Source organism: Periplaneta americana, chromosome 14, assembly GCF_040183065.1.
Source record: "Periplaneta americana isolate PAMFEO1 chromosome 14, P.americana_PAMFEO1_priV1, whole genome shotgun sequence".
Taxonomy (NCBI): domain Eukaryota; kingdom Metazoa; phylum Arthropoda; class Insecta; order Blattodea; family Blattidae; genus Periplaneta; species Periplaneta americana.
This window is the reverse complement of record NC_091130.1, coordinates 59,950,814-59,971,457: the sequence shown is the minus strand read 5'-3', so window position 1 is coordinate 59,971,457 and position 20,644 is coordinate 59,950,814. Positions and strand designations below refer to the sequence as shown.

The 20,644-nt window shown below is 36.0% G+C and overlaps 1 protein-coding gene across 1 annotated transcript in view; it reads right to left on the bottom strand.

Annotated features, from left to right (window-relative positions):
* The window catches only part of LOC138713002 (uncharacterized), a 376,251-nt gene that overhangs the window by 309,624 nt on the left and 45,983 nt on the right, over window positions 1-20,644 (bottom strand). Inside the window, exon 2 of the mRNA XM_069844684.1 lies at window positions 3,080-3,292. Within this exon, the coding sequence (XP_069700785.1) occupies window positions 3,080-3,292 (213 nt within the window). The remainder of the gene's footprint in view (window positions 1-3,079; window positions 3,293-20,644) is intronic.

Below are 20,644 nucleotides of genomic sequence, written 5' to 3'. Positions count from 1 at the left end.
AAACTTGAACAACCATATTTTAATACCTTAAAGACTAATTCGAATAATATTAAGGGATGCTCATGAAAACACCTCATTGAAAAAAAAAAATAGTTTTATATTTGAATGCACCAATTTAAATTAATATGAATTTCATTCGTATTGAAAAAATCTTATTTTTAATCCATCTCTCAAGTTCTATGACATTATCTCAAAAAACCTATGAATAATTAAATTAATAAAATTATTAATTTTTGCTCCGACGGTTGAAAATCGCTTGCTCTGTGTGACGGTCGCAGCGTTCGCGAGACTTCATAACTATGAGTAATCTCAAACGTCCGTCTCCCTGACCTTGATCGCGCAACATTCTGTACGACGGGAGAGCCAATCTGTTGAGCTCCCTTGTTCCGGTGAGTTATTTTTATTAAAAACTGATATGATATTTAAGTCACTATTCTGAAATTCTCACAGTGGAATCAATATACCGTAAAGAATTAAACACATGTTTTTTCGTCTGTAAAAATGAGTTCCATTTTGTGTCTTATATTATTTTAAATTATTTTACGGCTGATAACTACTTAAAAAATTGTACATTTTTTCCATTTCGAGGGAATTTATAAACAAGCCTCTCCTCTTTCGAATTGCATTGAAATCATTTTTCCATCTTCTTTTACATAGTAAAAAAACTTCAATGAATGAAACCGTGTTCTTTGCTAAACCAATATTTTAAATGCTGATTGCTGCCAAACTATGAAGGATATAAATATAATATTGCGCGAAATTCATATTTGGAACATACAAAATAACCTACTACAATATTTTTAACTTTTGAGACATCATGGTTCAAAAGCATACTTTTTTGCATGGAATGACCCATGAGTGTATAGAAAATTTTATTAAAGGAATAAATAAAAGAAATAACCTATAATAAATGGAAGTAATGGATAAGGGAGAGGAATGTGCGAAATGAATGAATAATAAATCAATGAAGCATGACATTAGGCCTACTTATCACATTATATGTATTGCTCAAAGTAACCACCTTCCCCTTCCAAACATTTCTCGCACCTTCGGATAAATGACTGTGCTCGAATGTCATTAAACCTTTCGTTCGTAAGTTTTTTTGTTTAAACCAGTGTTTTTTTATATACACAGATCCTCCAGATTTCAATTTATGAAAAGATTTATAAACATGCGTTACTGAAAGAACTCGTGTTTACGGATATTATCGTGTAAACGTCAATTCAATATCTTGTAACTTTTGTTTCTCCGGAATATGCATTATATGACTTTCTCGTGTTTTCATTTGTTGTGTCTCATTAAATGTTCCGCAATAAAAAATATCTGGTCTAAAGTGAAAACCATTTGACTTCCTTATTTGCCAAACACTAACACTCACTCTCAAAAAATGTCACAATTAACAACAATAAACAAATTATTACATATAGATTCCACAGAACTAGGATGTTGACTGAATTCTCCGTCACAGCTTCTCACAACCTTCGTTACCTTGCGAACGACTCAGTGCTTTGCCGACGGAAAAACACTGCCGGATCAACCTAACTTGTGGACATCCGTTATTTAAGGCTACTGTTACTAAATACGTTCCAATTTGAAGGCTATATAGTTTAATAATTTACTAGCTATACAGCCTTCCTCTCGCAACATTTGGCCTGAACTTTTCTGCATCGATGGTAATCTCTGGGTCTAGATATCTGACACATAATAGATTTATACATATATCACGTAGTTCAGTTAATTTTAAACATAGTTGAAAATGTTTCAGAAAATGGGAGGGGTGATAATACGAGAAAGAAGAATGAAGTGCATCAGATTTGCTGATGATATGTCGTTGTTAACAGGAGAGGAGACGATACTAAGGGATATGCTACTGGAGCTAAACGACAGCTGTGAGCAGTATGGGATGAAGATAAATGCCAACAAGATGAAGACTATGGAAGAAAAATGGGCCCTAAAGAAGATAAACGTGCGAATTCGAAACAAGGCAGCGGAACAAGAGGACAGCTTCAGCAGTAACACGAGCTGCTGCCAGGAAGTCAAAAGAAGGATAGTAATGGTAAAGGAAACTTTCAACAGAAAAAGAAGCATATTCTGCGGACCTCTGGAAAAAGAACTAGTGAAGTGCTTTGAGTGGAGTGTGGAATTGTATGAGGCAGAAACGTTGACATTACGACTAAATGAAGAGAAGCGACTATAAACATTTGAAATGTGAAATGAAGAAGAATGGAGCGTGTGAAATTGACAGATAGAATAACAAATGAAGCTGTGTTAGAAAGAGTGGACGAAGAAAGAATAATGCTGGAACTGATCAGGAAGGGAAAAAGGAATTGGTTGGGTCACTGGCTGAGAAGAAACGTCTGCTGAAGGATACACTGGAAGGAATGGTGAACGGGGCAGAAGAAGGTACCAGATGATAGACAACATTAAGATACAGGGATCATCTTCGGAGATTAAGATGAAGACAAAAAATAGGAAAGAGTGAAAAATAAGGTATTTGCCTTACATGTGCATATGGTTATAATAGTTCAACATTAAACTGAAATCGATTGACAACACATTCTCTCTGCTACCCGATCTTTTCACATCAATAGCCTGTGTCTAAAAGAAGATCGCCAACATCTAATCACTCACCAGCTGAACAGAAGTGACTAATATGGCTACTGTGTTCGATTATAATTCTAAATTAGCTATACGAAAATATATTTTACAGTCTACTTCATTAATTGTATTCAAGTTATAAAACTGACAAATTCTGTAAATAATAGGTATTCATAGTAAGTGTAAAATTGTCAGATTGGCAACACTTATATCCAATTTTTTTTCTAATAATTTCCATCGTAACACAGCAATAGCAGTACTCCGACCCCAATACTATGAAAAATGAACTTCCCATGATGATCAAGAGTTAAACCTCACTGATACACTACTGTGCATGTTCTATACAGCGCCTTCTTGAAGCGGCAACCAGCGAAACGACTTTGTCAGAGAAGTGGCCGCTGTAGCAAGGCGTATTGCGGAAGTGAGTTTTCCTCGTAAAGATTAGTTTGTAACAGATGAGAGGTGACCGATCTGTACTCACCGTAGTCGGAGTCGTCTGTGAGCTCCTCCTCCAGCTCGAGATCCGTGCAGTTGGAGTCCGTGTCCGACGAGTCGGGGCCCCCGGGCCCTGGGCCGTGTCCAGGCCCCGACGAGCCCTGAACGACGCACTGGGGCGCTGTGCAGTTTACGTTGTTCACGTCGGCCTCCTCCCCCGCCAGCTTGTTGTAGCCCTTCCTCGTGCCGCGACTCGTACCTGCAACAATTGAGTCGAACACTTGAATGGCTCCGCTGCAACGCAATTACTCGCGGCCACGTGTCGGCGCGGCGGCGAGAAGGCCGAATCCAAACATTCAACCGATACAAACACATAGCCAAAGTTGTCGCACCGATAGCGAATTTTTCGAGTCGTAACAACTCAACATGAAATTAAGGTCAACTCCACAAACGAGGGAAGTTACTGAGAGTCATTCCTATAACAAAGTTTATACAGGGAGTTCGGAAAGCCACTGGGAGCTTGTATGACGTAAAGAGAGGAATTTCTTCTCGAAATTGCTATGATTCCAAAGTTACGGTCACGTTCATAGCTAAAATTATTACTATTAATTATAAATACAATATAAATTAATTTATTTTATCTGATGAAGCTAAAACTGTGAGATGATCCCTTCCACTACACCAAGAATACATAAATGTACAAATTACAATTACATCACAAATTACGAGTAAGGTTACATATTTTAGGTTACCGGTACATACATTTCTTAAGAATATCATAAAACATAGATATATTTTAGTATTTACAATTCACCATACTACTTTATAAGTCAGATCTGCAGAACTGTAGCTCCTCAGAGCGACTGCCTTCGTATCCCTTCTACCCCACCCACCTTTTCTACTAGTTTGGTCGTAGCGTTCTAGTTGCGCTCGGCTATATCAACATTCATTCTCGCGGCGAAAGATACACCATACGCTATCAAGTATTACAAATGAACAGATAGTAAAATCCTTAGGAACATACCTTTGGATAGTAAGAGAAAAACGGATGAGGGAAATAAATAAGTTACAAGACATGTAAAACAAAATTAAAATGTATGTGTGCATATAATGTAAAAAGGTCTATCAGTGTATGTGTGTGTGTGTGTGTGTGTGTGTATATATATATATATATACACACACACACACAGGTAGAGATATAAATTGTATGTTGGCAAGTGAGTGATAGCTATATGACCGGAGGTCAATGCTGTCACTCAACATTGTAAAGCACTACAACCAATGAATGAATGAATGAATGAATGAATGAATGAATGAATGAATAAATAAATAAATAAATAAATAAATAAAATAAATAAATAAATAAATAAATAAATAAATAAATAAATAAACAAATAAATAAATACACAATGCGCGTACTGCAGTTTGAAGAAAACTGGAACATGGTAAAATTTAAACCCGTGAATAAATACTACTTCCGAAGGAATGGGAATTGATTATTTTGTTGAAGAAGACGAAAGAATTGCTTATTTACTGTGTCCCATCCAATTTATTTCTACTCGTCATTTCAATATTACACGACATTTCAACAAAGCCCATATTAAGAATTATGGAATAGACAAACTTTCGGGTAAATTCATTATTACGAACTGTACGATTATATTGATTATTTATTTATATGCTGCTAAATTAAGAACATCACTCGTTGTTTTGTTCATTTTGAATTGAAATGAATAGTTACATTTATATTAACTTTCAAGCTTCATTACTTAAATGCTACTAATTGATGTTTCTGTAGGTGATGATAGGAGGAAAGTTTTGAAATATCTAAAGCAGGCTAGGTGCAAAGAAATCTCAAAGAAACTACCGATAGAAAATCTAGCATAGTCGTAAACCATGGAACGACATACCGCATTATAAATACAATGACTTTATTACAATACTCTTTGAAAATTACAGTGCCGCCACTGATGGACCTTCGACACGAAAAACATGTTAAAACTCTACGCAGAAGTCATCCCCAACAGAAGTGGAGTGAGCTGACGTCATATTCTCCTACTTACAGGTTCTGCAGGCCTGTTGTAAGTAGTGCATATATCAGAAGTAACTTAGGTACCATTGTTAAGCTCTTCAAATTGTTGAAGTTGCTAGTATTTTCAAGAATGGTGATTATTCCAAGTCTGAAAATTATCGATCGATCAGTATTACTTTAATATTTTGAAAAATCATAGAAATTGTTATGTACGAACAGTTGGCTTAGTATTTTGAATCCGATTCTTTGTTTATAAATGCCAGTATGTTTTCAGGAAAGGTTTATACACGGTTAGTGCTCTTGAAGAATTTGTAGCGTCTATTATTTCAGGCTTTGTAATGTAGATTATGACCTAGCAGTTGAAGTTGCTTAGATGAGCAATTTTCTAGTTGGACACCATTTAAGTGAACATTAATTAGACAAATGGTGGGCATGATGATTACAGTAAGGGAAACGGCGTTGAACTTTAAGAGTCGTGTGCAAATGCCATCTTTGTGCCATAACGTCTGGGAAAGCTCCAAAAGTTGGATTATTAGTTCTCAGCGGAGGGGGGGAGGGTGGAGAAAAAACCCACTTAAAACTTAAGTTTCTACGGAAACTCTTTCCATTATGTCATTAGTTACCCACGAGTATGGGAATTTCGTGGAATATGCAAGCCTTTGTGTTGGAACAAAATTGCTAGGCGTCTGATTTTTTGAAGACTGCGGGATAATTTATTTCACAACATGTCAAATGAATTTCATTATATTTACGTGCTTCAGAAGAATGAAGAAAATGGAACTTTACGCTACCGTAATTACTAAAGACCTGTGTTTGGTTACATTTAACACAAGTTGGGTAAACAGTGACTACATGCCAAAGGCGGTGGGAGGTAAGAAGCAGAAGGTGCGTCTAGGTACTTTTGTGTGTCATATATGCAGGTACAGGCTGTTGACACAATAAACCATATAAAACTGTAAACAATTATTTTCACGAAATATTTCACACACTAAATAACTTATCATATATATCCTATACTCCGCGGTATTATTGTAAGGACAAAGCTCCAAGAAAATTACGCATTATTTTAACTGATGATTATTTATGTCATAAGAAAGAAAAATGTCCTTACAATTTTTTTGCAATATTTAACTAATTATTAAAGTTTACAATATTAGGCGTTTTGCAACGTTGCTGGATGGGGAGGAGGGAGTTTAGAAGTATACAGTACAGCTCAAGCGGGTACAGACAAACTGGTACAAAACAGATGCTCTGCTCTAATTCAGGAGCAGACCAGGATAATATTGTTATTTATATAAAACGAGCAGCAAATACAAACTTTCAACCTCATTAATAGAACATTATGGTAAATTTAAATTTTATGTAACAACATTGCTTAATTTTTTATTGTACGTCTAAAAAATAAGCAATGGTTTTTAAACAAAATCACACGAAGTTTTTTTATAATGCAACATTTTAATCTCCCCGCTTCCGTAAAGCACTATCGTTTTTAAACAAATTTCTGGTTGTGTGATTTTCGAAACGGGGTAAGAGACTTCCAGTTTCTAATAATCGTTGAGAAATTGCTACAAAAGTTCGCCGATTAGGTAACCTTCTTTGAGGAAAACGTTGACGGTACATCTTTCTTGCCTCCTTGAATTACTACGACTTTCTCTGTAAATAAATAACATACGATATTCCTAAACTGTGAATAACATTGTAAGTTGTTTATCGAATACCCTGTACTGAACTGCCATCCGCTCGGCAGTAGAGCTATGGACAGGAAGCTTGAACTCAGCTGACTCGTATTTACGTCTGTGCAGAGTACTGCCTGCTGAACGTTGGCACGTCTCTCACGCCAGAATATTAACAAATTTAAGCATGCATTTTATTTAATTTCACGAAAAGGTAATAGAACACAAATATTTATTTAAACTAATATTAACTCTTTGCTAGATATATCTACTGATGTAATTGTTTTCGTAATTTTACTAATGATATAAGCAGTATAACGCAAATAAAATAAGAAAATAAATATTTTTTTCTGGAAAAACTATCAAGTTTTGACCCTATGTTGTATGGACACTTTTTGATCCTGTAGACTGTCTCAGACGACTGTGAAAAGGACGGCACTTATACCCCTTACACCCCGTATAACAAATTTGAAACTTAAAATTAAATTGAAATCCATCAGGAAACACTCCAATTACATAAAAAGGAAATTATATATTAGCTAGAGGTGCGACATAATCTATTTTGGTATCGAGTTGCATGCATTCGACCATACACTTTAAAAACAAATGATGGCGCTGTGGTACGTCACAAACAATGACAGTCCGTTCAGATATACAATAGCATAGTTGCATAGCATAGTAATTCAGTGAACTGTAAATCTAATTCAAACAATTGTACACTTCCCGCCTGGGATCTGCAAGCATGAATGATGTCACGCGGTGGGTAGAAACAGTACTGTAGTATATGCTCGCGCATGCGCACTCTTTGTTTTACAGACGAAGCTAACGGCCACTATGCTTCCAGATTCCAGGCGACTAGTGTAAGTACGGTTGAAATGAAATTCTACCAGTTTCTTGCCTGCTTTTAACATATGATGCGACATCATTTACGAATATCGATGCACTACCATTCACTATGCAAGAGATGTCTGTACTGGTACTGTACAGTGTACTGTATTTCTATTCTCTCCGTCCACCCTCAGCAGTAACCCCTCCTCAGGCTTAGCCTTGCTACCCCCAGTCCTATGTACGCTGATATCTTGTCTAGGTAGATTTTGACTGTATATTACACTTTGCAATCTTTTTGAGAGACTAAATAACTACATAATCTTAGTGCTTCCAATGAAACATTTCTCCTTCTCTTTATTAGACAACTAGAAAACTTCAACCTCGAAAAAGTGACCGATACAAAAAATATGTGGAATATCAGAGATATTTGCATCATCATACTAATAGGTGGCAATGTTCTAGTTGTAACATGACCTATGAATCTCCCAGTTACATCTACTGTTTCAGCCTATATTTTCTTATTGCCATAACGTCCTTTATGTGAGTAAAATCGTTTTAAATTCTCTTCACGGATACACATCATGCGCAACGTGGCCCGCCGAAGTGGTGTACAATTTGAAAATGGGTCACAGTCCTGCCATCTATCCGCAGTATGTGGAACCCGAATCATGCAAAGTGAAGTGGGTAGACATTAGACATACACACACACGTTACAGAAGTCGTAATAGAACAGTGATCGAGTAGCAGCAACCAAATTTGAAGAAGAAGATCTGTTTCGAGTTTCCTTGAGAAATACTTGTACATTTTAGTGTGTTCAGTGTTTCTGTATGAAACAACGTTTGTCTGCTCTGAATGGAGATTAGCATAAATGATAAGTTTATTTATGTGAGGGTCACATAAGAATAGTTCCTAAACAGCAAATATTGCCGTCTTGTCAGTGTTGCCAACTGTTACCAGATACGACACGATCCTACTACTAAATGACATTTGCTTACCGTACTTTATGTTGGAAAGTTATTCTAAATAATTAATAATTTGTAACATATTTTCGCAGGCAAACTAGCAAACTATACGAGAAAGGGATCAACATGTCAAGTATTTTGTCTGGAAATACGAAATTAATTGGTTTGACTAAGCAATTGACTCAAGAGACCTAACCTAAAAACGTATTTTGTTTGACCACATGGAATTATTAGTACTAACTCCGAAAACTTAACTGACTATAATCTTGAATTATAACCACAACGCAACATATAAAATAACTATTATGTATTAATATTAGTACTGATATTAATTAATTATTAGTAGCTTCCAGTAAACGTCTCAGAAATCTAGTACAATTTTAATTTCACGGAACTCCAGTACCGACAAATATTGTCGATATTTGTCTCAGCTGTCAACATACCAGTTACAAAATCACTACCATTTGTAGTATTTGTTAGTATCGAAATTCGAAACGAAGTTGGGAAAAGAAAATTCAACCTGCAAACTACAAAATCACCATAATTTACTAGCATATGTAGTAATGGAGGAAAAATGGTAAGGTTTCACCCTTACGGTATTAAGTAAGCTGACCCGGACTATAAAGTATATTCACTCCAAACTCTTTTATCAGCGAGCTAGCCTCCAAACGCTTTGGATTCCTTTCTTTCTGAACAGTCGCTAAGCTTGTTTATTTACACATAATTTATGTATAGGCTTCATAAGTGAGCTACCTATATGAGTAAGATGGAATGAAGTTGCCTGTTTGGAAGTATATGTGACATCACAGCTCATGTATAGGTACGCTCGTATTCTAAACAGTTACACATCCTCTACTTTCGAAGCCAGGACGCAGTCATAGTGAGTACTGTTATCAATCTGTGCTGTCCTGTTATTAGTCTTATTATTTAAACAACTGCAACATATCTTTGGCTGATCGTAGGTTCACTGCAAAGGTAAACTGCCTTAGGTAAGAGTCTCAAGCGTGTAATGTTCCAGAACATAATTGTACCACATTTTTTTTTCAGAAAAAAAAAAACAATCCACATTATACCTAAACTAAGAAAAATTCACTTAAAAGTTTAACTTGAGTGATAAATTCACAAGTAGACCTAAATATAAATACATAGGCTACTTACTGCTTTAACCAAAAGCGTATTATACAAAGTATCTTTGTTCAAAATATGGATCCTCGGAATTATTTAATTATTGGGACATTACATATGTTTGTGGGTTGGTTTCTTTCTGCAGAATGTGGTCCAATTGAGGAGTATTGAACTGATATTTTCTCTGTTAGTATGGACAAAATTACATATAAAGCCTGTAAAACAAACGTAAATGACAAAAACAGTGCATTGAAAGGCATTACAATACCAAAAGGCACAGAAAATGTGTTGAATGCAATAAAAAAGAACCAGTACTCTGAAAATTATCAATATATTAATTCTACATTTAGCATGGATTTGTGTATCATGATGGTCAGTGCGCACATTCCAATTAACGAATTAAATAACGGACATGTTAGGCAATTTATAGAAAAAAAAGTGCACAGAAAAATAGCGAATTTTCAGTGGCGAGTGACATACGCAATAGCCTGATGAAACACGAAGAAAAGTCTGACAATAGGAATATCTTGTATTATTCTCATGCACCAATAACGTCATATGATACTGAAAGAAGTTTCTCACTATATCGAAACATTTTAATTGATATGTGCAGAAAGTTCGAGTTCCGTAACTTGTGAATGCACATTATTACTCACATGATGGAAATGGGTCACGGCTCCAGTATGAATATATACGTAATATAATTATTTATAGCTCCATAGTGGCCACGCCTCATTTCAGTAGTTGGTCAGAGCTTGTTCAACAGTGCTCCAATATATTTGGAGTTGACTGTACTCCACGAACACGAAGCGAAGACCTGTTTGTTTACGGTATATCTTTATGCGTTGCATTACCTGTGTTCAGCGTACTATACACACATTTTCTTGTCTTGTCCCAGGATACTAGGATAGTTTATCTTCCCTTGAATAATAATAATAATAATAATAATAATAATAATAATAATAATAATAATAATAATACTGACTTTTACTTAGAAATGCCTTTTAAGGAACTCGTAGGTCCATTGCCGCCCTCACATAAGCCCGCCATCGGTCTCTATCCTATGCAAGATTAATCCAGTCTCTATCATCATATTTCACCTCCCTCAAATCCATTTTAATATTATCCTCCCATCTACGTTTCGTCCTCCCCAAAGGTCTTTTTCCCTCCGGTCTCCCAACTAACATTCTATATGCAATTCTGGATTCGTCCATACGTGCTACATGCCCTGCCTATATCAAACATCTGGATTTAATGTTCAATAATAGTCCAATAATAATAATAATAATAATAATAATAATAATGACGACGTTGAGTATCACTGTTATATTGTGTCTATATTTGTTGTATATATTTTTACTTTTTTTATCATTCCTTAATGTTAGACAATTTGTATTATTTTGAATTTTTACCTGTATGTTCAGTTGTTTTTTATATCACATTCATTTTATCACACATTATTATACCTATAAGATTAATTTGGATGATGATGTACAATTTTTCTTGTAATTGTATAGCATTTCTGGTGGTGTGGTAGAGAAGGCCTGATGGCCTTAACACCACTATAGTAAATAAATAAATAAAGAAATAAAAAATAAATAAATAAATAAATAAATAAATAAATAAATAAATAAATAAATAAATAAATAAATAAATAAATAAATAAATAAATAAATAAATAAATGTGTATTTAACTTCACTCTTTGGGTAGCTGCAGTACTGGAAGTAGTTTTGTACTGCTCATTTTACTCAACTCAGCATGTTACCAATATATTTTAGGCAAAGGCCACATTTTCAGTACACACGACTGTATCTCTTTGTCGGAAGAGTGTATTTATTTCGTTTATATCCAACTTCTGTCGCTAGCCGTGTGTACAGGACAGAAGATCGGAATTTGCAAGCTAGTCACGAAGTTGTCATAATCGCCCGATCCTCTTTCGCACCTTCTGTAAGACATAACCAGCAAAAATACATAGCGTTTTTAGATATGAGAGTATTTGCATAAACTTTCGCAGTGTCGTTTTAACATGCAATGTTGGCCACTTGATGCATAATAATTCATTAATAGAGCTTTAACTGTACTATTCAAAGTCGGTGAGATAGTTGTACGACTAAAATGGAACAATGATTGAATGAGGTTAGTCAGAACACAAAAATCGCATTAATTTTTTTATTTTAGTAGGTTATTTTACGACGCTTTATCAACATCTTGGGTTATTTAGCGTCTGAATGAGATGAAGGTGATAATGCCGGTGAAATGAGTCCGGGGTCCAACATCGAAAGTTACCCAGCATTTGCTCATATTGGGTTGAGGGAAAACCCTGGGAGAAGCCTCAACCAGATAACTTTCCCGACCGGAAATCGAAGTCGGGCTACCTGGTTTTGCGGTTAGACGCGCTAACTGTTACTCCACAGGTGTGGACAAATTGCATTAGCCATTAAAAATGTGCCATAATTGTTCTAACAACGAACGTTGACTTCTGTGGTGGGAAGAAGTGAAGTTTATGATCGGGGAATGTGTGTGACCTGTATCTGTAATTCTCTATTTAATGTGAACGGTTCAACCACTTCATGTGAAACGCACGCCGGTGGCTGTGTTTCACAATTGAGTTGTTACTGTCAGCAGAACGCATTATAATAATATGGCATTATACGCTTTTACGAGCTGTGAACGTTTGCGTTGAATGGATCGTCAAAAATCGATTTCACAGTTAAACAGAGGTCTGACATGAAAAAAGCTAACAATATTTGTTTCAAGTAACCAGTTTACAAAAATTATTACAACGTTTAAATAAAATGTTACAACATTTCCACTCACGTAATACGTATGTGACCGGAATATTGTGTCGACGATATAGGTAGCAATAGAACGTGACCGAACATGCTTTTCTCTGCAGCACCGAGTTCAATATTGACTTGAAATTCCATTTCTATGATCACTTTATTGAAAAACATTTTCCACTACTGAAACGTCTAATATCAATATGATTATGAACCACAAGACAGGTATAATTTTAACAGTGATTAATACGGTTATAATTTCTATGATGTCATTTTTCTTGCTATATCTTAGTTTCGATGCTTAAAGTTAGTTTATGTACGGTCTCTGCTTTTACGGTAAACTCCAGTAGTTTTATTTGCGATATAAATTTACCGGGGAAACTATAATTTATTCACTTTTCATTAACTTGACTAGAGGAGTAGCTATTTGAGATAGGCTATGTTGAGAGTTGTAATGATTAAGAGAGTTGAATTATTTATTTATCTATTTATTTATTTGTCTGTAACAGGACAAAGCCCCAATTGAAATAGACTGTACAAAATTATACAGTATATGTTTATAACATAAAATCAAAACAAAAAATAAAATAAATATATGAAAAAAGAGATAAATATAGATATGAATACAAAGAAAAATGAAAAGAGATAAATACAGATATGAATAGAAATCACATATAAATACAAATGAAGCATACAAATAAAAACTTGAAAATAAATAGAGTGAGCCGTGCACGCCGGTTCAACCGTCAGTATAGTCTACTTCAGCGCCACGACAGTCTACTACTGTTCTCCGACCAGGATATTAACCGTGAAAGGAATGTGCTTAGTATTGCGTCATCTATTGGAGCGAAGTAGATAGATAATATTACCGTTATAACGTCAGTTTAAAAAACATGCGCTCTCCTGCATATGATTTCCTGTATGGAGAGATTAAAAGACCAGGATATTAACAGTGATCTAATTTTGTAACTAGAGTAGTATAAATATGTGTGTATCAGTGTTATCGTTTGTGGTTTGAGAGTTAGCCAATGGAGATGCGTGTACTCACATCTTATGACATCAATATTCATTCACAACATTACCCCGCTGCGTCTCATTCCCCTGAGACTTTCTTCTGGTTGGAGTACAGTATAGTTCATTTCGACTAGAGCGTCATCTATTCTAAGAGAATTTCCTTCCTCGTTTCCTCATTGGCCAGCAGGAATTATGGGTATCTGACGCTGAGAGAGGGGGGCCGAGTATAGCTGGGAAGCCCCGTCAACTGGGATTGTTACTCAGGAATCTTCAGCCATGCAGTGAACTTTTGTGTAAAGAGTATTTGCTGTTCGAATTAATTGTCATGTAGTGAACATCAGCTGGGTTACTTCGGAAATCTCCAACCATATAGCAAGGTCAACTAGCGTAACATATTTTGTATTCAGAATCCCCAGCCATGTAGTGAACATCAACTAGGTTATACTCGAAAGTCTTTACATGTAATGTGAACGTCAGCTAGGTTGTACTCGGAAACCTGTAGGGATATAGTGCGGAACAACTAGTGTATTTTGATCTTTGTAGGAAACCGCCTAGCTGTAGTTAGTGGTGGGAAACTGTATTTAGACTGTTCAGAAATCTGTCTCGGCGTAATTGTGTGTGTTGAGGTTATATTTGTGGTATATGAATATGATTATATTGGGAAAGTATTAGTCGTTGTGGAATATGAGAATATGGTTGTATTAATAATCATCGAGGATAATATGGTTATTGTGAAGGTTAATTTGGTAAAATAAGAGTCGTCGAGAATAATAAAGAAAGTATTATGAGAATATTGTGAGGTTGTATTTGGTGAATATAGTGGCCGTCCAAGGATTGTATGAAAATAATATACTGAGGATCATAGTGTCGGTAAATCTATGGTTATTGTCGTCGAGTTTATATTGTGGGGAATATTGGAAGTTTGACGGTTGCGTGAATACAATCTCGCGTGTAGAATTGCGCGGAGTGCAGATAGAATGCTATGTAGTATTGGGAATAGGAGGAAGTTACGTATTGTCAGCCATACTAGAGAAAATTCTAGATCGCAAATAAGTAATATTGTACTTGAACAGACTTCGTTATATGGAAACAGATTGACCTCTCTGATTTTTAAGTATGGATATTCTTTCCTTGGTTTTTCTGCTTCACCTTGTTGAAACTGCATTTGTTTGCCTCGTTTTAACCGTGACAACGCTTTTTAGTTCGTTTAAGCATTCTGGTTGTTGTGTTATGTTTGTGTTTTGTGAATGATTTTAGATAAGGGCGCAAATAGCCATAGTAGCTGACGCGCCCTTTTTAAACCCCACTAACTAACTAACTAACTAACTAACTAACTAACTAACTAACTAACTAACTAACTAACTAACTAACTAACTAACTAACTAACTAACTAACTAACTATTCTTTCCTCCTCTCATTACGATACGCCAGACTTGTAAATCATTATTGTACAGATGTGTGGACATAATTTATGAATGGTGGTGGTTAAATTATATTATCTATATTATATAGGAAGTTACCTGAAGGGAATATTGTAAGAGTGGCGACCATTGGATATATTAGATTAATTAATTAATGTATGTTAACATTGTATTCTTCTATCATATGCATCTTTGTTATCTCATCGATCAACTCATTGTACATTGTTATTGTAATTTATTGTTATAAATTCAGCCAGATTATGTATCATGTTGTTTGAATTACTGCATTTATTAATTCCATTGCTTCCACTACGCAAACCTACAAATCCAGTTCACTATTACATCTGATTTAGCAGTCGTAGGAAGTAAATGGTAATCGATGATAAATATATGGTACAGGAGAGTGCAGTATAAAACTACCATCTCATTTCAATGGTAGCAGAACGTGGTTTATCGTGGTTTTTTCATACATCCGTGTTTTTCGTGGTTTTTCCCGGGAATACGTGGTCTTTCGTGGTTTTCCCCGGGCATACATGGTTTTTCGTGGTTTTCCCTATGCATTTGTGGTTTCTTGTGATTTTCCTCAGGGGTATATGTGTTCTTTTTCCCCGGTAATTGGGTGGCCTTGTATGGGTATTAGTCAAAGTGAGTATAGTGGTGACTTTCCCATGATGCACGGTGTTTATGGTTATAGTGAATAGTGAGCTGATGTGGGTATGTACGGGGATATACCTATGATGGTGATAAAGATATTTTGTGGTTTATTGCTCCGCGAGAGGTTTGACATGTTTAGTGTTATTTTGGGATTGAGGTGTGATATGAATAGGTGCCCGCGTTGAATTTTTGCTTGTGCTATAGGGAGCTGCGTAAGTGAAAGTTGAATGGGGAAATTATTTGCGAGTTGTGATACTGGATTTAATTATGGGGAATCATTGTTTGGAACATATTGGGAGTATTTTGCTTACTTCATTGCGCACTGCTTGGGCAACTGTGCTTGCATTCTGCAATACTTTTATGTGAACTGAATTTGGCTGGTTATGTTCATTTAGGTTGACTGGATGTTGGTTTATAATAATAATAATAATAATAATAATAATAATAATAATAATAATAATAATTATTATTATTATTATTTTATTTGAAAGATAATAATATTACACTTTTAGTCGGCACTCCCGATGAAGCAAAAGCTTATGGCCAGAAGTGGAGTATTACATTGAATAATTAAAAAGTAATATTACAAGTTTAAGCCTACACTGAAATAATTATTTAATTGTTTAATTTAAGTTATCAAATGTAAGTAAGCAAAAGTAAAGTGAAAAATATCAAAATAATAATAATACAAGAAATAGAATGAAATTATATCAAATACACAGAAGAGTAGATTAACTAGAAAGTAAAGGGGGCGATGGTCCCTTTAACAGTAAAAAAATAAAGTCAAAAGTATAAATTATAAAATAAATACAAAATATAATGCAATAATATAGTGGAGTAATATATTATATACATGAATGATATTTATGTACACTCAATTTGACATTGTTGTTATTTTTATGTTAAAATGAGTGTACAAATTGGCTGGTGTTTTATTTTAAGAAATTTATAATTTTCACTGTGTTTAATTAATGACATTCTTTCTTCCATGCAGGCCTTGATTATGCAATTTTTATCATAAGAGATTAATCAGGTATTATTTATTTTATTTTTACAGGTTTTATTAAGTTTTTGTACAAATAGAGAATTAAAGATGGCAAATTTGATAGTAGTCCTCCTCTATGTAGGCAACAAGCTTCGCAAGACTATCCACAAGTAGCATACATTTAGGCGCTCTTGTTTACTGCACATGCGCAATGCGTTGTATCTGGAACTCAGTAAAATTAGATGGACTTAATTTTGTTGAGATTAATCACATACAGCTTCGATAAAACATCAATCATAATAGGCGGTTTCGTACCTTTCATTATTACTGGGTTCGAGGTCCAACACCAAAAGTTGTCTAGCAATTCTATTTTCAGCATCAAATGGTTGAGGAGGAAAAAGTTTGAAAAACTCCAACCAGGTAACTTGTCCCAACCAGGATTTGAACGGTCAGACAGTCTAACCGTTATTCCAAAGTAGAGATGAACAACGATCGAGAAAGCAAAACTAACAGCGCCCGCAAAGCCGAAAACCCGCACGACAATGTTCTATACGTCACGTACTTGACGTAAAGACTGCTTGTGAGTGTTTCGAGACGTTGAGATTGATCACTCCAAAAGTCCCGAACGTCAGGTAGCCTTGAATCGCCACAGTTGTTTATACCTGACAGAATTTTTATCTACTTTGGCAATTGTTATATATGTATAAACAATCAAGTAGCCTATTTGAAACATAAATATAAACTATAACATAAACATTGTAAATAGTAAAGTCAGTATTAGTGAAAGTGTAAGATAAGTTTTGTAAATAGTAAAGTCAGTGTTGAGAAAGTGTCAGGTAAATAGCAATCAGTGTTTGCCAAAGTGCCAGTGTCAGTATAAAGTGTGTAGTGCAAGAAAAAAAAATGAACAAAGAACAGAGTGCTGAGGCTAGTTAAAGTTTAACAGGGTTATTAACCGTGTCACAAAAGTAGTATACACGACAAGCTCGCCTGGATTGGCTCACCAAGCGAGTACACTTGAGCCATCCCTGTCGAGGGGGTTCTAACCCCATCACAGGAGGCCTGTGCCCAACATGGGACATCATGGCTAACATTCATTCATTCGTTCATTTGAAACATCACTCTACCTTTCAGTATATAATAATCAGTTCCCCAGTCTGTATTTAATTACTAGTCCCTTATTAAAAGGCTAGAAAATTTATTTTCATATGTTTGAGATCAAGTGTGCAATCTCAAGTAAAAATATATTAACATTACGTTTCATGTTACTTAGAAATGAAAATTTATTTAAGAATTGTTTCTTTTTCTATTTATATAGTAAGTAAATAAATATGGTTTACTTAAAGACTCTCGCAACTGCAGAGGTTATATCAGCGTCGCCGATGTGCCGGAATTTCGTCTCGCAGGAGTTCTTTTACATGCCAGTAAATCTACTAACATGAGCCTGTCGCATTTAAACACACTTAAATGCTATCGATCTGGGCCAGGATCGAACCCGTAACCTCGAGTATACAAGGCCAGAACTATACAAAGTACGCTACCGAGGCCGACTTTCTATTTACATAACCATAGGTAATATCATATAATAGAACCAGAGCATTTTGATAACTAAGATGCTGTTTTGTTTTGTCTTTTTGTCCCATTTAAACATTTATAATGTTATAAATTTCAATGATGTATGTTGTTCAAAGTTACGAAATTTTTCCACGCCGACCAAATGCTATTTGGAGAAAGATGAGCGAGACTCGAAGCGCACGAGGATGACGAGACGAGACTCGAAAGGCAAATGCAGCGAACACAGCGAGAGAGAGCGGCAGTTAGTTTTGTTCATCTGTACTCCACAGCAGTGAATTTCAGTTACGTTTACTAATTTTTGTAAGTTTTACTTCAGATATTTATAATTTTCACTGTGTTTAATTAATGACATTCCTTCTTTCGTGTAGGCCTATGATTACGCAGTTTTATCGAAAAATATGGATAGGCAATTATTCATTTAATTTTTACAGTAAATTTTTTGTACATTAATCACACACAGCTTAGATAAAACATCAATCATAATAGGCGCCTTCGTCCCTTCCATTATTAATGCTAAACACAACAAATCTGTGGTATCGGAAACACAATGCATATTTGCTGCATCGATTCAGCATTGTCCTGCGCTGGATTAAGGACCCGGTCATTGGGGGATGTTCTGAAATTCATATTGGCATGCATCTCAAATGAATGGCAAAGCTGTGGATCTGTGGGCTCTAGTAGGGAACAGCGCTGAATACGGAATGTGCGGAATCTGTCCTTTAAAATTATATAGAGGGAATGCGGTTTATGCAATCTCCAAGAGATTAGCACCAAACAAATAACTGGGCGCTCGACGAGGTGCAATGCAGCTAGTATGAGTGCGGGTCGCTTCGACAAAACAACTATATTTCTCATAGCAAACGTCCTTGGCTGCATCCCAGTCAACGAGATGATACCGGGTTAAAATGACCCGAGGACTTCATTCTAAACCACCACAATGCACATACCAAGTGTCCATTCTAAATTCAATTGGAAAATATTACAGGGTTGTTTCCGATCTCTGATAACGATTTATAAATTACGTCATTTGCGTCAGGAGTCACGTGTCAACTCAACTGTGGTCAGAGATGATAGATCAGTAGTGAATGATTTCATAGGGTGCACGGTGTCTCACAGCAGCAATGCCCAAGAAAATCGAGCCTTTTTGGGAGGAGTACATAATAACCATTTCCGATGCCAAGTATCAATCAATATTCCCACCATTCCTGCGTGGAACATAGGGCTCTCAGAAAGCTTCTCCATCTGACTGTATTCCTGGCCAACTCCTTGATCTCACTCCATGTCTTTCCCATCGTTTTTGCTTCTGTGAGAACAGTTCGTTCCCATGTTATCTGGGGTCTGCCAATTCCTCTGCTGCCCTGCGGATTCCAATCCAATGCCTTCCTGGCGGGGTCATCTGGAGGTCGGCGAAGTGTATGTCCCAGCCATCCCCACTTCCTATGCCGAACTTTAAGTTCAACTGGTTTTTGTTTAGGATGCCAAGTACAGTATAGTTAAGTGAAAATAATAGAAGTCTGCAAGAAACGAGGTTTTGTTACTTCCAAGAAAGATATCTTCTGTGTACTTAATAAGACCGGTAAAGCTTGGATGGGATTAATTTGTATCATCTTCTGGGGTAGTGCGGCTTGTGATGAGGGGTGAATTTGCTTGCTTTTTCCCCTCTGGAATTAATCTCATTCCAGATTTGGCAGTCATATTAAGAACACAGAAGATGCGTTTCTTGGAAATAACGAAGTCACGTTTTTTGAAGGTCCTATGATTTTCACTTAACTATACTTGGCATCGGAAAGGTTCTTAATGTACCCCTCCCAAAAAGGCTCGATTTTCGTGGGCATTGGTGCGTGATACACCGTACACTCTGACTATGGTCTGTCACCTCTGACCACAGTTCAGTTGTCGTGTGACTCCTGACACACATGAGCAGCAGCAGCAGTAGCAGTAGTAGTAGTAGTAATCCTGGTCACTTCACAGGGAAGCATAGGGCCTTGATGAAAGCACGCCATCGTACTCTATTGTTCGCCAACGCTTTAATTTCTTTCCAGCTTTTCCCTGCCTGTTTAGCCTCTTCTCTAATTGTGTTGCTACACGTTATTTTAGGTCTTCGTCTTCGTCTTTTCAGTCCTTGGAGGTTCCAATCCAGAGCCTTTTTAGTTATGTTATAATTTTCTCTCCTTAGTACATGCCCAATCCACTTTCATTTTCTGAATTGATTTCTTTGCTGATTTCGTGCTGATCTGCTCTTCTCCAGAGTTCCGTATTTGACGCACATGGCATCATTCAAAAATCGTTATCAGAATTTGGAAACAACCCAGTAGTAAATCTTATACCACAAAATAAATCCAAAATGGGTATAAGAGCAGATCAGGTGAGTGAGGAGACTTCATGCATGCGCAGAATGAAATGTTCGATTGTGTCCGCCAGCGGACGAAACTTGATGTGACATTACCGTTTTGTCCGGGACGGTCTGTGTTCGATGCAGTATGCTGGACCCTTATAACAATGCGTGTAATCAGTCACATCGGACGGTTTGAGACAGAAACGTCCTGTTCGAGACAGAATGT